At 28.7% G+C, this 16738-nt stretch overlaps 1 protein-coding gene across 1 annotated transcript; it reads right to left on the reverse strand.

Moving 5' to 3' along the window:
* Positions 1–469: 469 nt before the first annotated feature.
* On the reverse strand, positions 470–16338 carry LOC116767651 (G-protein coupled receptor dmsr-1-like). The gene is made up of 4 exons (XM_032658074.2): positions 16088–16338; positions 7937–8819; positions 5913–6087; positions 470–1935 (listed from the first exon to the last, which is right to left on the reverse strand). Exons 2-4 carry the CDS (start codon positions 8729–8731, stop codon positions 1763–1765), a joined length of 1143 nt encoding a protein of 380 aa, XP_032513965.1. The 5' UTR covers positions 8732–8819; positions 16088–16338; the 3' UTR covers positions 470–1762.
* Positions 16339–16738: the final 400 nt, after the last annotated feature.

A 16738-nucleotide genomic window follows, 5' to 3' on the forward strand; every position in this document is an offset into this window, starting at 1 on the left:
CCATATAAACATAAAAAAACAAAATATTTAATGTTTAAAGAAACAAACTTTAAAACCATATTGAGGCATTTAAAAACAAAAACAGCTGTATGGAGATTTTTTTTTTTTTCATAATATATTAATCTTAAATACTTTTTGGAAATAATACAATCAATATAATGACTTACTTACTTTATATGTTATCACTATAAATAAACGCCATTTACAAATTATTTGATTATTTTTATCTAATACATAATAACATTTCTATCTACATTTGCAGTGACTACTGGATGTTATACATTTAATTATAACTTATTATTAATTTTTTATGCATTATTAAATATTTACAAACTAGTGTATACGTTATACAATACTAAGATGAAATCATAAACCTTTATTAATAAGCCAAAATTTAATTACCTACTGTTTTAATTGAAGTATAAAAAAGGCAAAATTTATAACAGTTCTTAATTAAATAACTTTATTTAAATAACCATATACATATTTTCCTACAACTACATCTAATAAAATTAATATGATAATAATTTAATGTATAATATGTCGTCAATCAAGCGGGTATTGACATCGCCTATTGATAGCAAACAATAAATAGCTAATTACTAGCTACATGTCAATCAACAAAATTGTTCTGGGTAGACTCAAAACACATCCAACGCCATCTATAAAGTTTATATTATATTATAACAGACATTTCATTTATGACTAAAGTTATAACTTTTATAATTTTCCTAACAGAACCTAAAGGTCTTATAAGTTATATATTTTCGTACATTTATCAATAATCGTAAAGCACCATTTCGTCCTTTTTAATTGTTTTCGTCTATCATCACCGTCAAACTTGTGAAGACATTAATTGTAAATGTCAGTTCAAAAGTGCTCTCGTTGATGCTGATAAGCATTTTCATCTAAAGCATTAATTAGTTGAAATTGTGTCGTTATACTTAACAGCGTACAGTTAAAGTATTTATTAAAGAAAAATATTATGTGAAAATTTTAATGAGACTGGCAGTTGAGTTTGTTTATACAAACTCTGTACGAATTTATCTCTTTTCCACAATTTTAAACTGTTCGAGAACGTAATTACTTCGCAATAAAGTTATTAATAACAAATTCATCATATTCACTATTACTTTAGACTTCCTTTTCTTTGATTTTTTTAAAGAAACTATTTACCCAATAGAAATATATGTCTTAAAAATGATTTTCTTAAAGTGGAACACTACATGTTCCGGATAAATATTATGAGGAAACATTAGTAGTATTGAAATTTTTGAGTCATCTTCGTCGGTTATTTGAAAACGGAGAAAATTTCTGATAGATTAATAAAAAAATTAAGGTCCCATGTCAAATGCGCATCATGAATGTACATACATGACGTAATGGAATAATTTTCATTCTACTTTAGTAAATGAAGTCAGTTTGCTTCAATTAAAAAAAACGGGATCTCCAAAACAAGGAACTTTTCAAAAAGAGATTTTGCTTTTCTTTGTTGAGTAAAATAATACACTCTTTTTATAACATATGACAGCCGTCGTAAACAGAAGAATGCGAATACGTTTAACTTTATAAAACGTATGTTGTATAAGTATTCAGTTTTTTCTAACATTATTCTTAAAAAGTTAATTTTCTTACGTAACGTATACAAGATCTAGTGATTAAAAAATGTAATACTAGTAATACGAATACATCTTTACACTGGAAATTCAATTTGACAGCTATTCTAAAGTTCCGCAGCAGATTGTGCTGCGTGTCGCGATCGCTACGCTTTGACAGTTGTGGTTGTGGTCACTGGCTCATTATCACGTTCTACGGATAAAGGCAACAGTTTACTCGCCAGCCGCCTAAATGTCGAACGAAACTGACGACTCATACTGCAATACAACACAAAGTTAACAGCCGACCCCACCAGCGCCATCAAATCCATCACCTCGCCTGGAGAAAAAACACACTCTTTTATCCTTATAACGCATTAAAATAAAAAAATATATATTATATTACCGTAGCACTTACGCCATATTAAATATTAAAATGTTATTACTTATAAGGAACTTGAATATATATGTGTTAGTAGAATTGGGTCGTTGTTAAAAGCTCACTTAAACCACCATCCAATCCTGAATTTGTCAAGGGAATTAACTGATAACTTAAACCGCTTATGTTAAAATCTTTAGTTTTAAGAGCTTTCACGATTTATTTTCATGTTTCTAAGTATTAGATAAATTTAGACTAATTATGAATGACAATATCTGCAACTGATTTCTATTTTCAGTGCGAATAACCAATCTCATGAAGTCTTTACACATATGAAGCAACATCTGGTCTCATTTCCTAGTGTCTCAGGCTAGTAGTCACTTTACAACACTACAATAATGTAACACAATATTCGTGAATTTATTACCATAAAGATAATTTCGCCAAAATAATACGAGGAGGTATATATGTACAAACTTCCAAACCAACCAAGAAACTTAAAAAATAATGTACTTAAAGATAAACGGTTAATATTAATGATTTTTTTTTTTATAAATAATAGAGGAAGTATAAAGGGTTTTTTTGTTATCATATTAAAGAACCACTGTATGGATGACATTTGACTGATATGTAAACATTGAGTATTTCACAATGTGGACAAACAGCACTTTAATCACTTTAACCTGATTGAGCACTGCTCGTGCTCTGATTGCAAGTTCTGTGATTACGGAGTTAATATTGTAAATTTGCATTTTGAAATTAACTGTGGCATTATTACATCATAACTTGACAAACATACTAATATAATATATGATCTAAGAATATATTCGTTGTATTTTTATAACTGGAACAGAAACATTTTACTCCGGTTATTTCTTTTAATTGATTAGAAAGAGATTCATGCTACATGCGTGCATGCGTGGTTTATTTCGTAAAATTCTATTTCGTTTCACACCACTTGCATGTTTCTTGTATATCTTTATTAATTTATTTATGGGACCGTTTATTGACAGATCGATTTAGTTTTGATTTTTTGTGACAAATTTCTAACAAAAATACAATACATATATATGTATGTATATTTATAAATTTCTTAATTTAATTATTGTGAATACAATATCATAAAACTTTATTCCCAGATGAACCTGACAGTATAAGTGACATCAAATTGTATTCGGCTGTATTTGTCAAGTCAAAGAAATTCACAGCTGATAATTTTAGCTATCTGGCATTATTTGCTTTCCAATCAATCATCGTAAATCGTAACGGAGTAGTTCTTTAATGTTGATCGATCAAAGCAAAATTTTTTAATCAATGCCCGTCTCATTTTTTATCTTCACTGACCTCCTATTAAATCTTCAATTCGATGACAAAAATAGTTACATTAAAATAATACCCTTATATAATTTTTATTATAAGGTTTATATTATAATTATAATTATATATATATATATATATATATATATATATGTATGTGTGTGTTACATACAAGATATTTTTTTTTAATATTTCATAATATTAACGCTTTGTCATATACGCACGGTTAATATAGTCTTAATGTATTTTTAACGAATAGATGTAATTTTGATATTTTCTTTTTTTTTCTTTCTTTATAAATATAAATGTCCGTAGTAGGCTGTGACAGTATTTATTTTTTGTTGAACAATCCCAACTTCAAGGAGCGGTAACTTACGAATTTGCTCCTATATTGCAACAATAAATATTAATATAACAGGACAGACTCTCGTATTAGTAACAATACAATTATATAAGTTTATTCTCTTATGTTACTTCCCGTTAGTCAGTTTTCGTGATACTTATTACATTTCGGTAAAAACTTGGTTTATCGGTATAACATAATAACACATCCACAGATCTATACGCTCATACTTCTGAATATTGTTACAATTTTTCACATTTTTTATATGAAAAAGCGTCCTTGACGCTCGCACACACTGAGTAAAATAATATTTGCATTTTAGTTCGATGAGAAAGCAAAAACTACGTAACCCTGGTCGCCTATCACATTCCTATCTCTTTCTAATAACTCATCCTCTCTACCCATATAGATTTAAATGGAAAACAGAATTTATTTTCAATCTCTTACAAATTTCTTAGTATAGTACGCTGATATATTAAATCAATTATAATATGATGACTTTGCAGAAAAATCTGCCTTCAAGAACAGCATGTAATGATTAGATTATTTTAATCTATTCAGTAAATAGAGCGTAAGAAAAGAAAATTACTTTACAATGGTCTTGAATCAAATTTTTGATAGACTAAATCAACTATTAACACAGTTTGAAACTTCGGTTATCTTTATATAAAACACTAAAAGGCCCAATAATATGTCGGTCTTTAAATATTATGTTCACGTAGTGTCAGTAATATAATTTAAGTACCTCCTAAGACGTGTCTACGAGCGAAAGGTCCGTAAAATTTATCGAATTCAATCAAAACCTCAACGAACCCGATGACTTTTTTTACGTTGCCATGTAAATGATATTATTAATAAAAAATCACATGTGCTGTATATGTGCCCTTACAATGGCGTCGAAGTAATAATTATTAATAAGAAATTCTTAACATTAAATGATACTGAATATGTCTATGAATATTTAATTTTGATTCAAGAATAAAGAAAGTAATTTCAAAAATTTGTGTTGTCATTTGAATGAAATGTTAACATGTGGAACGAATAAGTCCATTAAAATATAGACGAATAAACACGTTAATTACTTTACATAAAGAGAGGCTTTTGATTGTGTTATAAAATTTGTAACCCAACATAATTGGTACTTCTTAAGACAAAATGAGCCCTTAATATATACGTCGCATTTAACTCTAAGAAACTTTATTATTTAGACAGAATCATAAGAAAACGTTAAGTTTATGCAAAACCAGCAACACGGTGTTAATTAATTTAATTTAAATAAATTTATTTCGAATGATTTGTTCGCATATATCTGAAGTAATATTAAACGAAGTGTCACACAAACTCACCCTTTAATAAATTCTGTATAGTTGTATATATATTTTTTTATAGATTTTTTTCCAATTAATTTATCGAAAGTAAACATCAAGGTCTTCTAACCCATTGTTATAGAAGCTCCAAAATTGCAAATTTTACGACCGGAAAGTCATTTGGAAACGAGGCACAAACGTCGCCTTTCATCATGTAAATGAATGAATCCATGAAGCTTTTCAAAGTTACGGTAATATGTCTTAAATTAAATACATCACAGTAATTTATAAATTTTATACATTATAAATTATTTGTAAGCTAATATATCATTTCATTACCTACTTAGATAACTGCTTTTCAGTTCTATTATAGACATATTGTTTAACTTCAAAATAAGCAAAGAATTGCATTTTTAAGTGATACCTAATGGTTAATAAAGCAGCCTAATTCGAATCTTCTAGAATTTATTCATGAGAAATAATTCATTGAACGGCAAATATATAACTTACTGAACAATGACTACTTATTGTTAGATATATTATTAATTATCTTCATATATATATAACAAGTTTGAGAAATCTAAAGTTAATATTGATATACATTATGTAAGTTTGCGTAAGGAAAGTTTATTATTATTGTAGTAATCGATGCAGAAGGATCATATCAATTATTTATCTTCAAACAAATTGGTTATGAAATATCTGCTTATTTGTCAAGAGTAAACAAGGAGCATAGGTTAGATTTATGACTGCGGGGTCTATTTATCAAAAGTCAGAAAGGACCTCAAAGCGTTATCAACTTAACGAGGATATAAATCTATACAACATACACCAACATCAATAAATTTTGAAATAAATTCCTATTTTATTCTCAAATAAGAGTTTTTGCCATATTAATTTAAGAGGGTATAAAATAAATAAAAACTAGAGACTAAAATCGGTAAATCAAATGCAAGGTGTTTCATACATACCAAAAGCGTAATAGCATATTTCGAATAAGTGAGGTGCGATGGCTGTGAGTAGTCCGAATAAAGCTTGCGGCAATTCTGTTGCTAGGAACAAGCCTAGCAATGCTACCAGCATCCTAGTCGTTCGATCGGTGCGACCGCCACGCTTCCCCTCCTCGTGAAGACGCGTCTTCTCACCCTGCATAGATAATTACTCATTATTCAAAGTTAAGGCATGTCAATTATGTATACTTAATTATGGTTCTAGCTGCACTATTTATTCTTATCATTCTAATCATAAGTTTTACATAGTTTTAGTGTTCGAGTAATCTGACCCCATAATATAACTATGAACATGACTTTTGTGTGTTTTACAAGTTTTCAGACATTAATATGTCTGTCAGAATCTCACATTAGATATAAACAAAAACAATAAGCAAATATTAATTTGAGTATTAAAAATATCATTAAGATCCACAGTCTTTGCATATTTTAAATTATAACAATCTATATAGTTAAATACAATATCAAATATTCAAGAGTTCCCACACAATTAGTTTGAGTTTTGCGTCATAAATTTAACGTATAAATCAATCAGCACTAGAAATGTATCTTAATGATTACAGTATTAAAAAACGTTGAAACTTTCGATACTAGATAAATTAATATAACTCGTAATAAAGATACTGCAAAGTTTTCTCTATGATTACTTACTTTCCGTACTAATTAGTTTGTCTAATCCTTTCGTGCAGTGAATTTGCTAAACCGAGAGAGAAAATAAAAATAATCATTTCTAGAATCGTACGTACCAGAGACAAGATTTTTTCCTTGTAATTATTTAAATTTAGAATTAATAAATTATATTTTTACATATTCTTTACATTTAGTTAACTGTGATTGGGTATCTGTTTTTAATGTCTTTCTATATTATAATCGCTTTAAAACTGAGGTACACTTCGACTGTATATTAACGTTTTTGTTTACGCTAACATCGTTGTTAACCGACCAAGTTCTATAATTCTGTTTTGATAGGATAGAATTTATTAGCAAATTAATAACATAATATTTCTGAGTTCTGATCTGCTTCAACAACATAAGTAGATACTGATTAATTGTTACATTTAAATGTATAGTATCTCAGCTTTTTAATTTTTTTAGATAAAGTTTACCTCAGTATCATCACAAAACCTCTAACACTGAGACTTTATTAAAGGCTAGTTGATTTTTTTATATTTATTAAATTGAGTTTCTTTTTAACTTTTTTCTTAATATATTTATTATTAAACTGAGCTCAACTTGATAGTAGGAAATTCAATTTAAAAATTAATACACAATATTTTATGATACGCCCGCGCCATCCGAAAATATAAAAGCAATAGAACTTTAAAATTATATATGTACTCCATTATTTTGTAATGGCAAACTATCTGCATCGTTTTCTGTATGAAAGCGATACTTATAGACCGGTTTGACATTTTTCCAAGCATTTACACAAGAAAACTCTTTCAGATATTCAACAGAATGTATATAAAATACATAAAGTACTTACGCCATTCATATTACTTCACGCGGTATCTTATCGCATGGAGACTCCATTTGAATTAGAATAAGATGCTTTTTATGAAAATGTGTCAAATTTTTTCTTTAAGTACACGAACGTGTACCAATGGAACGGATATTTAACCGTCCCAACATTTTACCATGATTACGAGTTGATTATGGAAATAGAAAATCTCGTGGGCGGTCGATTTAACATGATTTAGTATCTTGTTGATACGTAAAAACGTTGAGAATTCACACTCTAACCCATCCAACATTAAACAAGCAACAATCCAAGGATGTATACCATTAAAGTGGCTAAATTATTTATATCCACTTGGGAGATATTTCATTCGTTTTTTTCTAATATAAATATAATATTATTATTATAATTTGTATTATATATAAAAAAATAATCAATATTATGTAATAAATTTATATGATTTATAATATGAATAAAGCGTTAACAATGTTCAAAATTTTGTTTTTCATTTAAAACTTAATATTACCTCATTCGTCGCGACTGCTGATTTTTTCAGTAATTTTTGTCTTCTTCTGTCGCTGGATTTCATTTTCAATATGAGACACACACTCAATATAGATAGAACAACACACGGTATTAGTTTTAGGAAAACACTGTAAATCCAAAATATAGCCGTCAATAAATTTTGATTATTGGTCATAGATATCGCATACATTGGTTCTTTGATTGATGATTTGTTTAGGAAATCTGTGCCATTCATTGTCGTATTGTCACTTTCAGTATGTGATTTTGTTATCTCCTGTATATCCATAGCAAAGTAAATAGGAAGACACACTATTGGGCAAACAACATAAGCCACAGCTATCGCAATGTTCGTATTTCTTCTATTGCAAAGCGTTTTATTTTTCTGTGGAAACTTTATAGCTACGAATCTCCAAATAGCCAGCGTTATTGTTAACCAGATTGAAATGGTATGAAATGTCTGACTGAATATGGAATGAAAATACACAAATAGCGCCCAGGCGTAGGAGTTACGGTTGAGCTCGTCTGCAATGTTTGTATAAATATGAAGTGCTAGAGGTATATAGTCGAGCATTACTAGAAGATCGGCCACGGCGAGTGCGGTCAGAATAGAATTTGTTGATGACATCATTTCTTTTCGGCTGAGTACCGCGATGTTTACTGAATTTGCCACTGAGCCAAGCAAACAAATTATTAGTGCTATATATCCATGTACTTTGACATACACCCTTTGAAAATTTGGCCCTGCGGGCATACAGTATGCCACTACTGCTCCTCCATCTGCTTCTGAGGCGGACATTTTTATTTATTATTATTTGTATGTTGTTCTGCTAAATAATATAATCGATACACGGGTAATCCTTTCCACTTGAATCGATAGACATCTTCTGAAAAGAAAGAAAACAATATTCAAATCATGGTATAAATTATTAATATGCTTACAAACGATCAAGTTATTTGTTTCAATATAAAACACTTGTGATAATCCCACTATATTTGTATTGATCCTGCGTATAATTTAAACCTTTGTCAATGTCATTTCAGGCTTACGTTATATGACTATACTCTAAACCTGCCTGCGTTCACCGGTTACAATTTGAGGTTAAAGTCACTCTTCATTAGATATTTATAGAACAAATAAAACCTAACATGTTAATAAAATATTATTTCAATGTCATAGCCACTGAGATACTAGTTTTATTCAGAATCGTTCAAACACAAACATATTTTTACATTTGCAATACTAGACGTATTAGTGAAATAGTGAAATTAGGCAATTCGCGAGTGTTTGATATCTATATTTGATCGTATTTCATGCTCCAGGGAAAACCCATTATATGAAGGCATAATAACTAAGGTCGTAACATACTGTATTTTATCTATCACGCCTCAGTTATTTATGGACGTGTCGAAAGTTCGAAATAATATATTTGATGAAGCACGGAAATATTTCTCAAGTTCACTTTCTTTTAGGATGGATGGAATACTATTTATTTTATTGGTTAAGTGCTTGAAAGTTTTCCGACTGTCGCAGAAAACTCCGCTCAAACTACCTGCGTAGAATCTCCTAAAAACTTGCTCCGTTCTATTACAAAAGTAAAATGTCTTGGCAATAATACGTTACAAGATACCACGCTGTCGTTTGTAACGAAAAGATATCGGCAAAAATTGTTTAAGTTACTCCAAAAAAAAACGACTCAGGACAAGTTTCACAAGACCATTTTATATTCCCAAGAGCGTTTAACGTCCGACTTTAAGTGTATGTAGAAACACTAACCAACTTCGAAAAGAAAATAAATTTTATACTTATAATTATTTAAAATTTAACTTTGCAGTAAACAAACAAGAAACATTTTTGGACTTGAAGGCTTTTGTATATGTGCATCATGTAACTTACTATTTAGTGCATTTAAAGGATTTATTTTACGTTAAAAGAACTAAATAATAATTTACAATACAACTCACTAATATAATCATAAAAAATACGTCTTGTCGGTTGTGTTTGTTACACAATTCCTCATAAACTACTTCAGCGCTTTGAATAATTTGTAGGTTTGTATCTACAACGATGATAATGCAAATGAGATCATTTTCCAAGTATCAAAATTTTTAATACCTACGGCGTAATATTTCAAAAAAGTAGTATGAAGTATTGAACAAAATTATTTATAATGGTTACACTACTAAGATTCTTTTATAAATATAAATTGATAATTTTTCAAACTATGTTATTTACAATTTGCCGAACGCGCCATTTGGAAGGAACTACACATTTAGACAAAAAATACTAAATTTTTAATGCTAAATTCTACACTCGTTAGAAGCATAATTTAGATAAACCTGATTTTCTTAACCACTTGTTAATATTACCTCATGTTGCTTGTACTATATATATTAGAATGTTTTCTGTACTCGTAAAGAAACTACTCTATGGATATTTACTAATCATATAGAGATTATTGAAATAGATATATTATTTGGATCTAGAGTCTAGCTAGCTTACCTAGCTCGTACGGAAAAAGTTTTAATATTTTTTATGAACTTATTGCGATAATTATCTGGATCAATTTTAATTAGAAATAGAAACTTCGTGGTCATAATGGCTTAATTAAAATTTATACAAACAAATAACATCCAAAAGAGGTGTTTTAAAAGATTAGAATAAGATATTTAAGTACATTTAGTTATAATAAGTGTGTGTTTTAACTGTTTGTTACTCTTTTAAAGTTGCCAAGGTATCAGAACTAGTGGAGGTTATAATCTAAAGCGTGATAACATTTAAATTAGTGTCGAATACCAAATGTTCTAAGTCACTCAAATCATGACATTCCGTAATGCCAACCTATTACGGAACGTTGTATTAAAACCTTTCCATTAAAACTAATGATACAAACAAAAACATTGCCCTATACGATAAATGACCCAACTTTTCGGACATAACACATCTGGTTTCCAATTCAGAACTCGTATAGCGACGTTTTTATATAAGCTTATGTTGAAATATTTTATCAAAGAGCATCCTCACATTATATAAATTTTATGTAATCTCGAAACAACTTGAATAATATACTTATTTCCGTCAAAATTATGTTACGTAGATGTTGGGTTTTCCGAGAGATAGATCACACAGACAGTTTTCGGATAGTTTCAAGGAAAAATTATTTAAAATGCCGTAAATTTCATATGTTTACTGAATAATAAATTTTTAAAAGAATGAAAGAATTATACCAGATTTATAGCTAAATACCTATAATTCTTAGCACTGGCCATTGAAAAAATATTTCTCCGCAATGTCACACACGAAAACGGCTCAGAAAATAATCGTTGAAATTTTAAATTTTAAATTTAAATAGACATATTTAAAAATAAAATACATAAAATAAAGGCATATCTGTTTAATTACTTTGAAATAACGAATGATGTTCAACTTTATTGAATTATGAATTATTTTTGATATTCGTATTATTTTATTATTTGCATATTACGTCACATAACAAAACCGTACTACATGACGTGGTATGGCCGTGTTATGCAAATGTGAATTGCATTAAATTTATGTTAGAATAAATTTGTTGTACCGAACAGAACTTTTATTGCGATAATGTAACACTTACTTATAAAAAGAAGAAAAATATATAAATCTCACACCACCACACTATATATTTTTTTATATAAAATTTACGGTTGTAAAACAATATTTAAGTGTACAGCGGATTGTTTAAGTAATAAACTTCCATGGGCTGGCGTGTGATAGCGAATTGCTTCAATTTATCTAGCTTAATTACTTGAAGGTGACATTGTGAAATGATGATAATCAAAAGGATTCCCGAGGGAGTTCCCTGTGGGATTATTTAACTGCTGATAATACTTTAAAACCTTAAAAACAAAAACCAATGATTGATTATATTATCACGTTAACACAGAGATTGACAAACAAAATGTATCTCTATTAACTTATTAATGTTATATAATATGATATTTTGTTTCAGTTTATTTATTTTACCTAACCGTTGTCACATTCTTTCAATAAAAATATAAGATAAAAGGCACTGAAGCACTCCATAAAATTCTTGACGGCTGACTAAATTGGTTTTTTCATAAACGCCTATAAATTATGTCTTAGTGAAGTGTCCAGCTTAACGCCAGACTCCTGATAAACATTCTTAATTCATATTAAAACTTCTGAAGTTAAAACGGTTATAGAACATTCCATTATTTGTAAATAACCTTCAATCAAGCATAATCGAAGAATATTTTTCACTAAACATTTCTAAAATAGAAATCTAAATTAATTTAAACTCTTTCAAACATTCGAGTTTCGGGCATCGGCAAAGAAAATAAAGTCTACGAAGAAGCTATATTACTCTGTCATCACTGATATTTACAATTACCAATATCATATATTCGGACTACATTCCGCCAACGGATATTTATTATGTAGGAATATTTAAAGACATTATATTTGATTCTTATTTACTTTCTAAGATATCATAAATTGCCCAGGTCGTAAACTTCATCTGTCACACATATTTTATTTTATTGCTGTATTTCATTTGAAATGTGACATTTGATAAATATGTTATTAAGTATATACATAATTCTGTCATAATAGAAAAATATCCACATTTGTGAAATTTAATTAATGCAAATATATTTATTCTTTCTCTTTGAGTTAATTAAGTATTTATAAAACACGAAACCAATATGTCAATTTTGTTTTATTTATCTTTATTGCTAATGGCTTTATGTGGATAGACCCAATTAGTATGAGTGAGAAGCTCATGTCATTTAAAGCTTTTAAGGTGAGTCATGCATTTAGAAATAATTGTCCGATTAAATTAGGTGAGGTCGCTAGGTCAGTGTATAAATTTACACGTCTAAATAAAACCTGAAGGTATCCCCACTGGAACGTAAATCCACAGGTATTTCCTCATGTTTGGCCAATAAAATTATAGTAGTCATTATTAGCTCCGTCTTCATTATGTAGGGGAAACCTCGCACGTTATAAATAACGTTAGGGATATTATTAACTTTAGCTGACTTCTTGTAGTATATTCTAATCACGTGGTGAATTCCTAGCAACTATCTATCCTTGCGTCATTCCTTCCTCGATATATATATATATATAAATATATAACATTTCTGGATTCAGATTATTTAGTACATGTTTAAATTTTTTCTTTATCCAATATTAAATAAAAATATGAAATAATAAAGCGCAATAAATATTACTCTTTACAACTTTGTATCTACTTTTGGTAAAATTCTCAAATTAAAACTTAGATGATTCTAATTTCAAAGTAAAAAAAATATAGTTTTAAGAATATTTCACGTAAGCTGAATGCTGTTTAAATTACATAAAAATATGAAATCATAGACACTGATATCATGCTGGTTTTAGAAATACATTCCTTATAAGAAAGGATTTTATAAAACGTCCACAACAAGACTAATGTCCATCGAAAAAAATATGAATACAAAACGGCACATCCGGCGCCTAAAAGCCTGTCTAGAATAAATATAGAAGCTTAATATCCCAATTGTAAGTGCTCGCTAATCGAGCTTTATTTCTACATCAGTGCAGATTAAGAATCATTTGAATTAATGTTGCAAAAGAAAATTATCTGGTAACTGTAACTTGACTAAATTTACTTATAAGAAATTATAACTACTGTTAAATTGTATTTCAAAAATGATTTCTCAACGACGTAAACGATTTGATTCTCTATATTATTCTAAATGGTTTTAGAAAATATACCAATTTTCCATCCACATATAAATATACATCTAAATAAACTCAATATCAAAATATTTAAGTTATTAAGGTTTCTCTGGGACATCATTCTACCATAAAAGTTGTAATGGTTGACAAACGCAAGTTCTTTGATGTAAACCGTCCCTGAAAATATGTATATAAATATTTTATTATTTTGTATTGGTTAAAATCTAGACATTAAACACGAGATATCTGTACATCTCGACTGAATACTATGAAATATAATTCAGCAACCAACTGTGGAATGTTGTGATGGGTTATCCCCAATATCTTTTCATGTTTTATAAGTCACATATCTAAGACTAAAAGGTAAATTAAAAGTATCCCGATTGGTCAAGTCAATTCAATTATTAAATGGTTGTATATTTAAAATATTTGTATTTGCAATATGATACAATAATAATATTTTTTACCTATTTTACGAATTTAAAATTAATGCAATAAAATAACAGAATATAATTTAAACATTTGGATTTCTAGATGTTTTGCAACACTTCTATCATAAACACAACCTTCATGAACAGATATCTGCAAAGCAAGTTTTATGCGTAAGATTTTAACTTCCTCACTATCCGCTCCTTAATTTTAAAAAGAAAATTAAAGCTGGGTATGAATCAAGCTATTTTTTATGATGGATAACCTTTTATCAATTCTGAGTTCCGTCTCAATTATGTACGCTGAATAACAAATAATTTCTTCATGAAAAAATCTGAAATAAATACACTATTTTTGTTGAAATACTCTGAACTGTTTAATGTCAAAGAATAAAATAAATTTAGATGCTATTATAAATCAATTTTAATCTTTTTTTATATTACTAACGTCGTGTTTATATTTTCAACTTTCCTTAGCAGTCTTAACGACATAATTGACTATGTTTAATTAAATTACATAGAAATAAAGATCTTACTGATGTTGTTTCATGATAATAGAATAAAGAAGTGGAAATTTTTAATTAAATAGACGTTTTCTTTATAATTTATGTTTTTTTTTATGTTCTTACAATAAAATGATAATTAAATCTGTTATTATGTTAATAACATTAAAAATAATAATTTACTATGTTTCTCCTTCGTAACTTGGACTGAGATTGTAATCAAATTTAATAATGTTTTATGATAGTAATAATTACAAACAATGTTTAAATATTAAAACATTAATGAATTTGGGTTCAAGTAGTCTTTTAAACGTTCGTAAATTGAGAAACTTCGGGATTCACAATGGGTTTCAATGGAAATAGGCTCCAATAAACATAGAGTAAGTTTTGAACAAACACGTTTATGGGAAATTTACTTTATCTGAAAAGTTATATTACAGGAACTGTAATAAAGCAACGGCTTAAATCTTTGAATATATTATATTAAGAATGCGGTTATTAAAATAAGGAATACTTTTATCGAGTTTAAGCCACTAAATTTGTAAACATCAAATATGATGCTATTACCAAATGTATTAACATAACAATCGCACATCAACTAAGGACTGCAAAACAATTCGTGAGGCTGAATCGACTGGATTGAAGCTTTGAAAATTTTATTGGAATATTTTCTTGGAAAATTTTATTGAGACTTTTTCTTGTACTAGAACTTTTCTTGGTCACCAATATAAAATACTTATTGCTAGTATAAAATTTGTTGAAGTACGTTAAATAATTATGGAATAGTTGTAGAGATTGATCTCAGGGGCCAGGGCATTTAAAAATGACTAAAATCTATTGGTTGCAGGCAAAATGTGAGAAAACAAATAAGTATGTAGTTTTGTGTCTAAGCTTGTAGTAATCTTAGATTATAATAATAAAAGTCCATATCAATATATTTATTTTAACATTTCAAAAATTTTTTTGGTAATAGTTTCACGAATACATTTGAAAACTATTTGTCTTAGATATTCTTTATTTAAAATTCAAAATTTTATAAGTCTTCCCTTTTTAAAAAATAATTAAGTACAAGTATGGCTTATATTAAAGTTAACTTAAGAGATCTATCTATAAATATTATTTATTATAAATAAAAGACGAAATGTTGATAAAATTTTATGTCCTATAAATATTAAAGATAATTAAGTTGATATAAATGTGTGACAAATATATTACTATGACGAATATTCAACCGATTGAGTGGGCTACGTTTAAATTGCTTTTCTTATCAGTTACGATAGGAATACAAGTTTAATTAACGTGGATTATCTCGAGAGTAGAGAGTGGCTATAGTTACCTCACTACCTAATAGACAAACGTAATTAAAGCTCATACGACCAAACTCTATTACCAAATAAAAAAAGACCAAATTATTCTTCATATATACAATGTATGAATATAAAATTGTTCATAATATTCAATATAATAATATTATTCAAAAACCAAAACTACCATTCACTTACCGAACAAAACTGGTATAACTTTGAATTTTTAAATCACTCTGTATTTTATAACAACTATCACGAACTCTCAGAAAGTCGCTTACGGGTCCTGAATTGTTTCGAATATTAATGACTCCTTAGCATAAAGCAGCAACAGAATAGTAATAATTAATAAGGATTACAACTCGGACAAGGGCGGCATGGCTGGAATCATTTACGCGAACGTTGGAAGTGAGTGACAGAGAGCTGTTCGAGGCGGCGTGCTACGCCAGGACCGCTCTCATCGTGACTGTAAACCTTTCGGGCTTTCAGCTGACGACGCTTGAATTAAGGCGATGCCACATGTAGCGTCGACACGCCATGGATACCTGCTAGACGTCTGTAACACCGTTTTTTAAAAATTACACCTATATATTGATTGAATTAGCTTTATTGACCGCACATTAAGTTAGATTTGCATCATATGTAATTATCGTACACAGTTCTAAACACGCTAACGACCAGCGTTGAATAACAAATATTCGTAACTCATTTGAAATTCAAAAGTAACCCCCAGCCGTATTTTTAATTTGACATTGTAAAGCCGCTGTACACGACACAATTTATTATGTCGTATATCCAAGAGATTTTGGGTGGTTAAATTAATGCTACAATATGCTTCTGCGGTTATTA

The sequence above is a fragment of the Danaus plexippus genome, assembly GCF_018135715.1.
Source record: "Danaus plexippus chromosome 9 unlocalized genomic scaffold, MEX_DaPlex mxdp_24, whole genome shotgun sequence".
NCBI classification, from domain to species: domain Eukaryota; kingdom Metazoa; phylum Arthropoda; class Insecta; order Lepidoptera; family Nymphalidae; genus Danaus; species Danaus plexippus.

Coding starts and splice junctions, on each gene's coding strand:
- LOC116767651 (XM_032658074.2), bottom strand. CDS start 8,731: ATGTCCGCCTCAGAAGCAGATGGAGGAGCAGTAGTGGCATACTGTATG. Junction 6,088..7,936: donor CAGCAGTCGCGACGAATGAG/GTAATATTAAGT, acceptor TTATCTATGCAG/GGTGAGAAGACGCGTCTTCA. Junction 1,936..5,912: donor AATATGCTATTACGCTTTTG/GTATGTATGAAA, acceptor TTTTTTCTCCAG/GCGAGGTGATGGATTTGATG.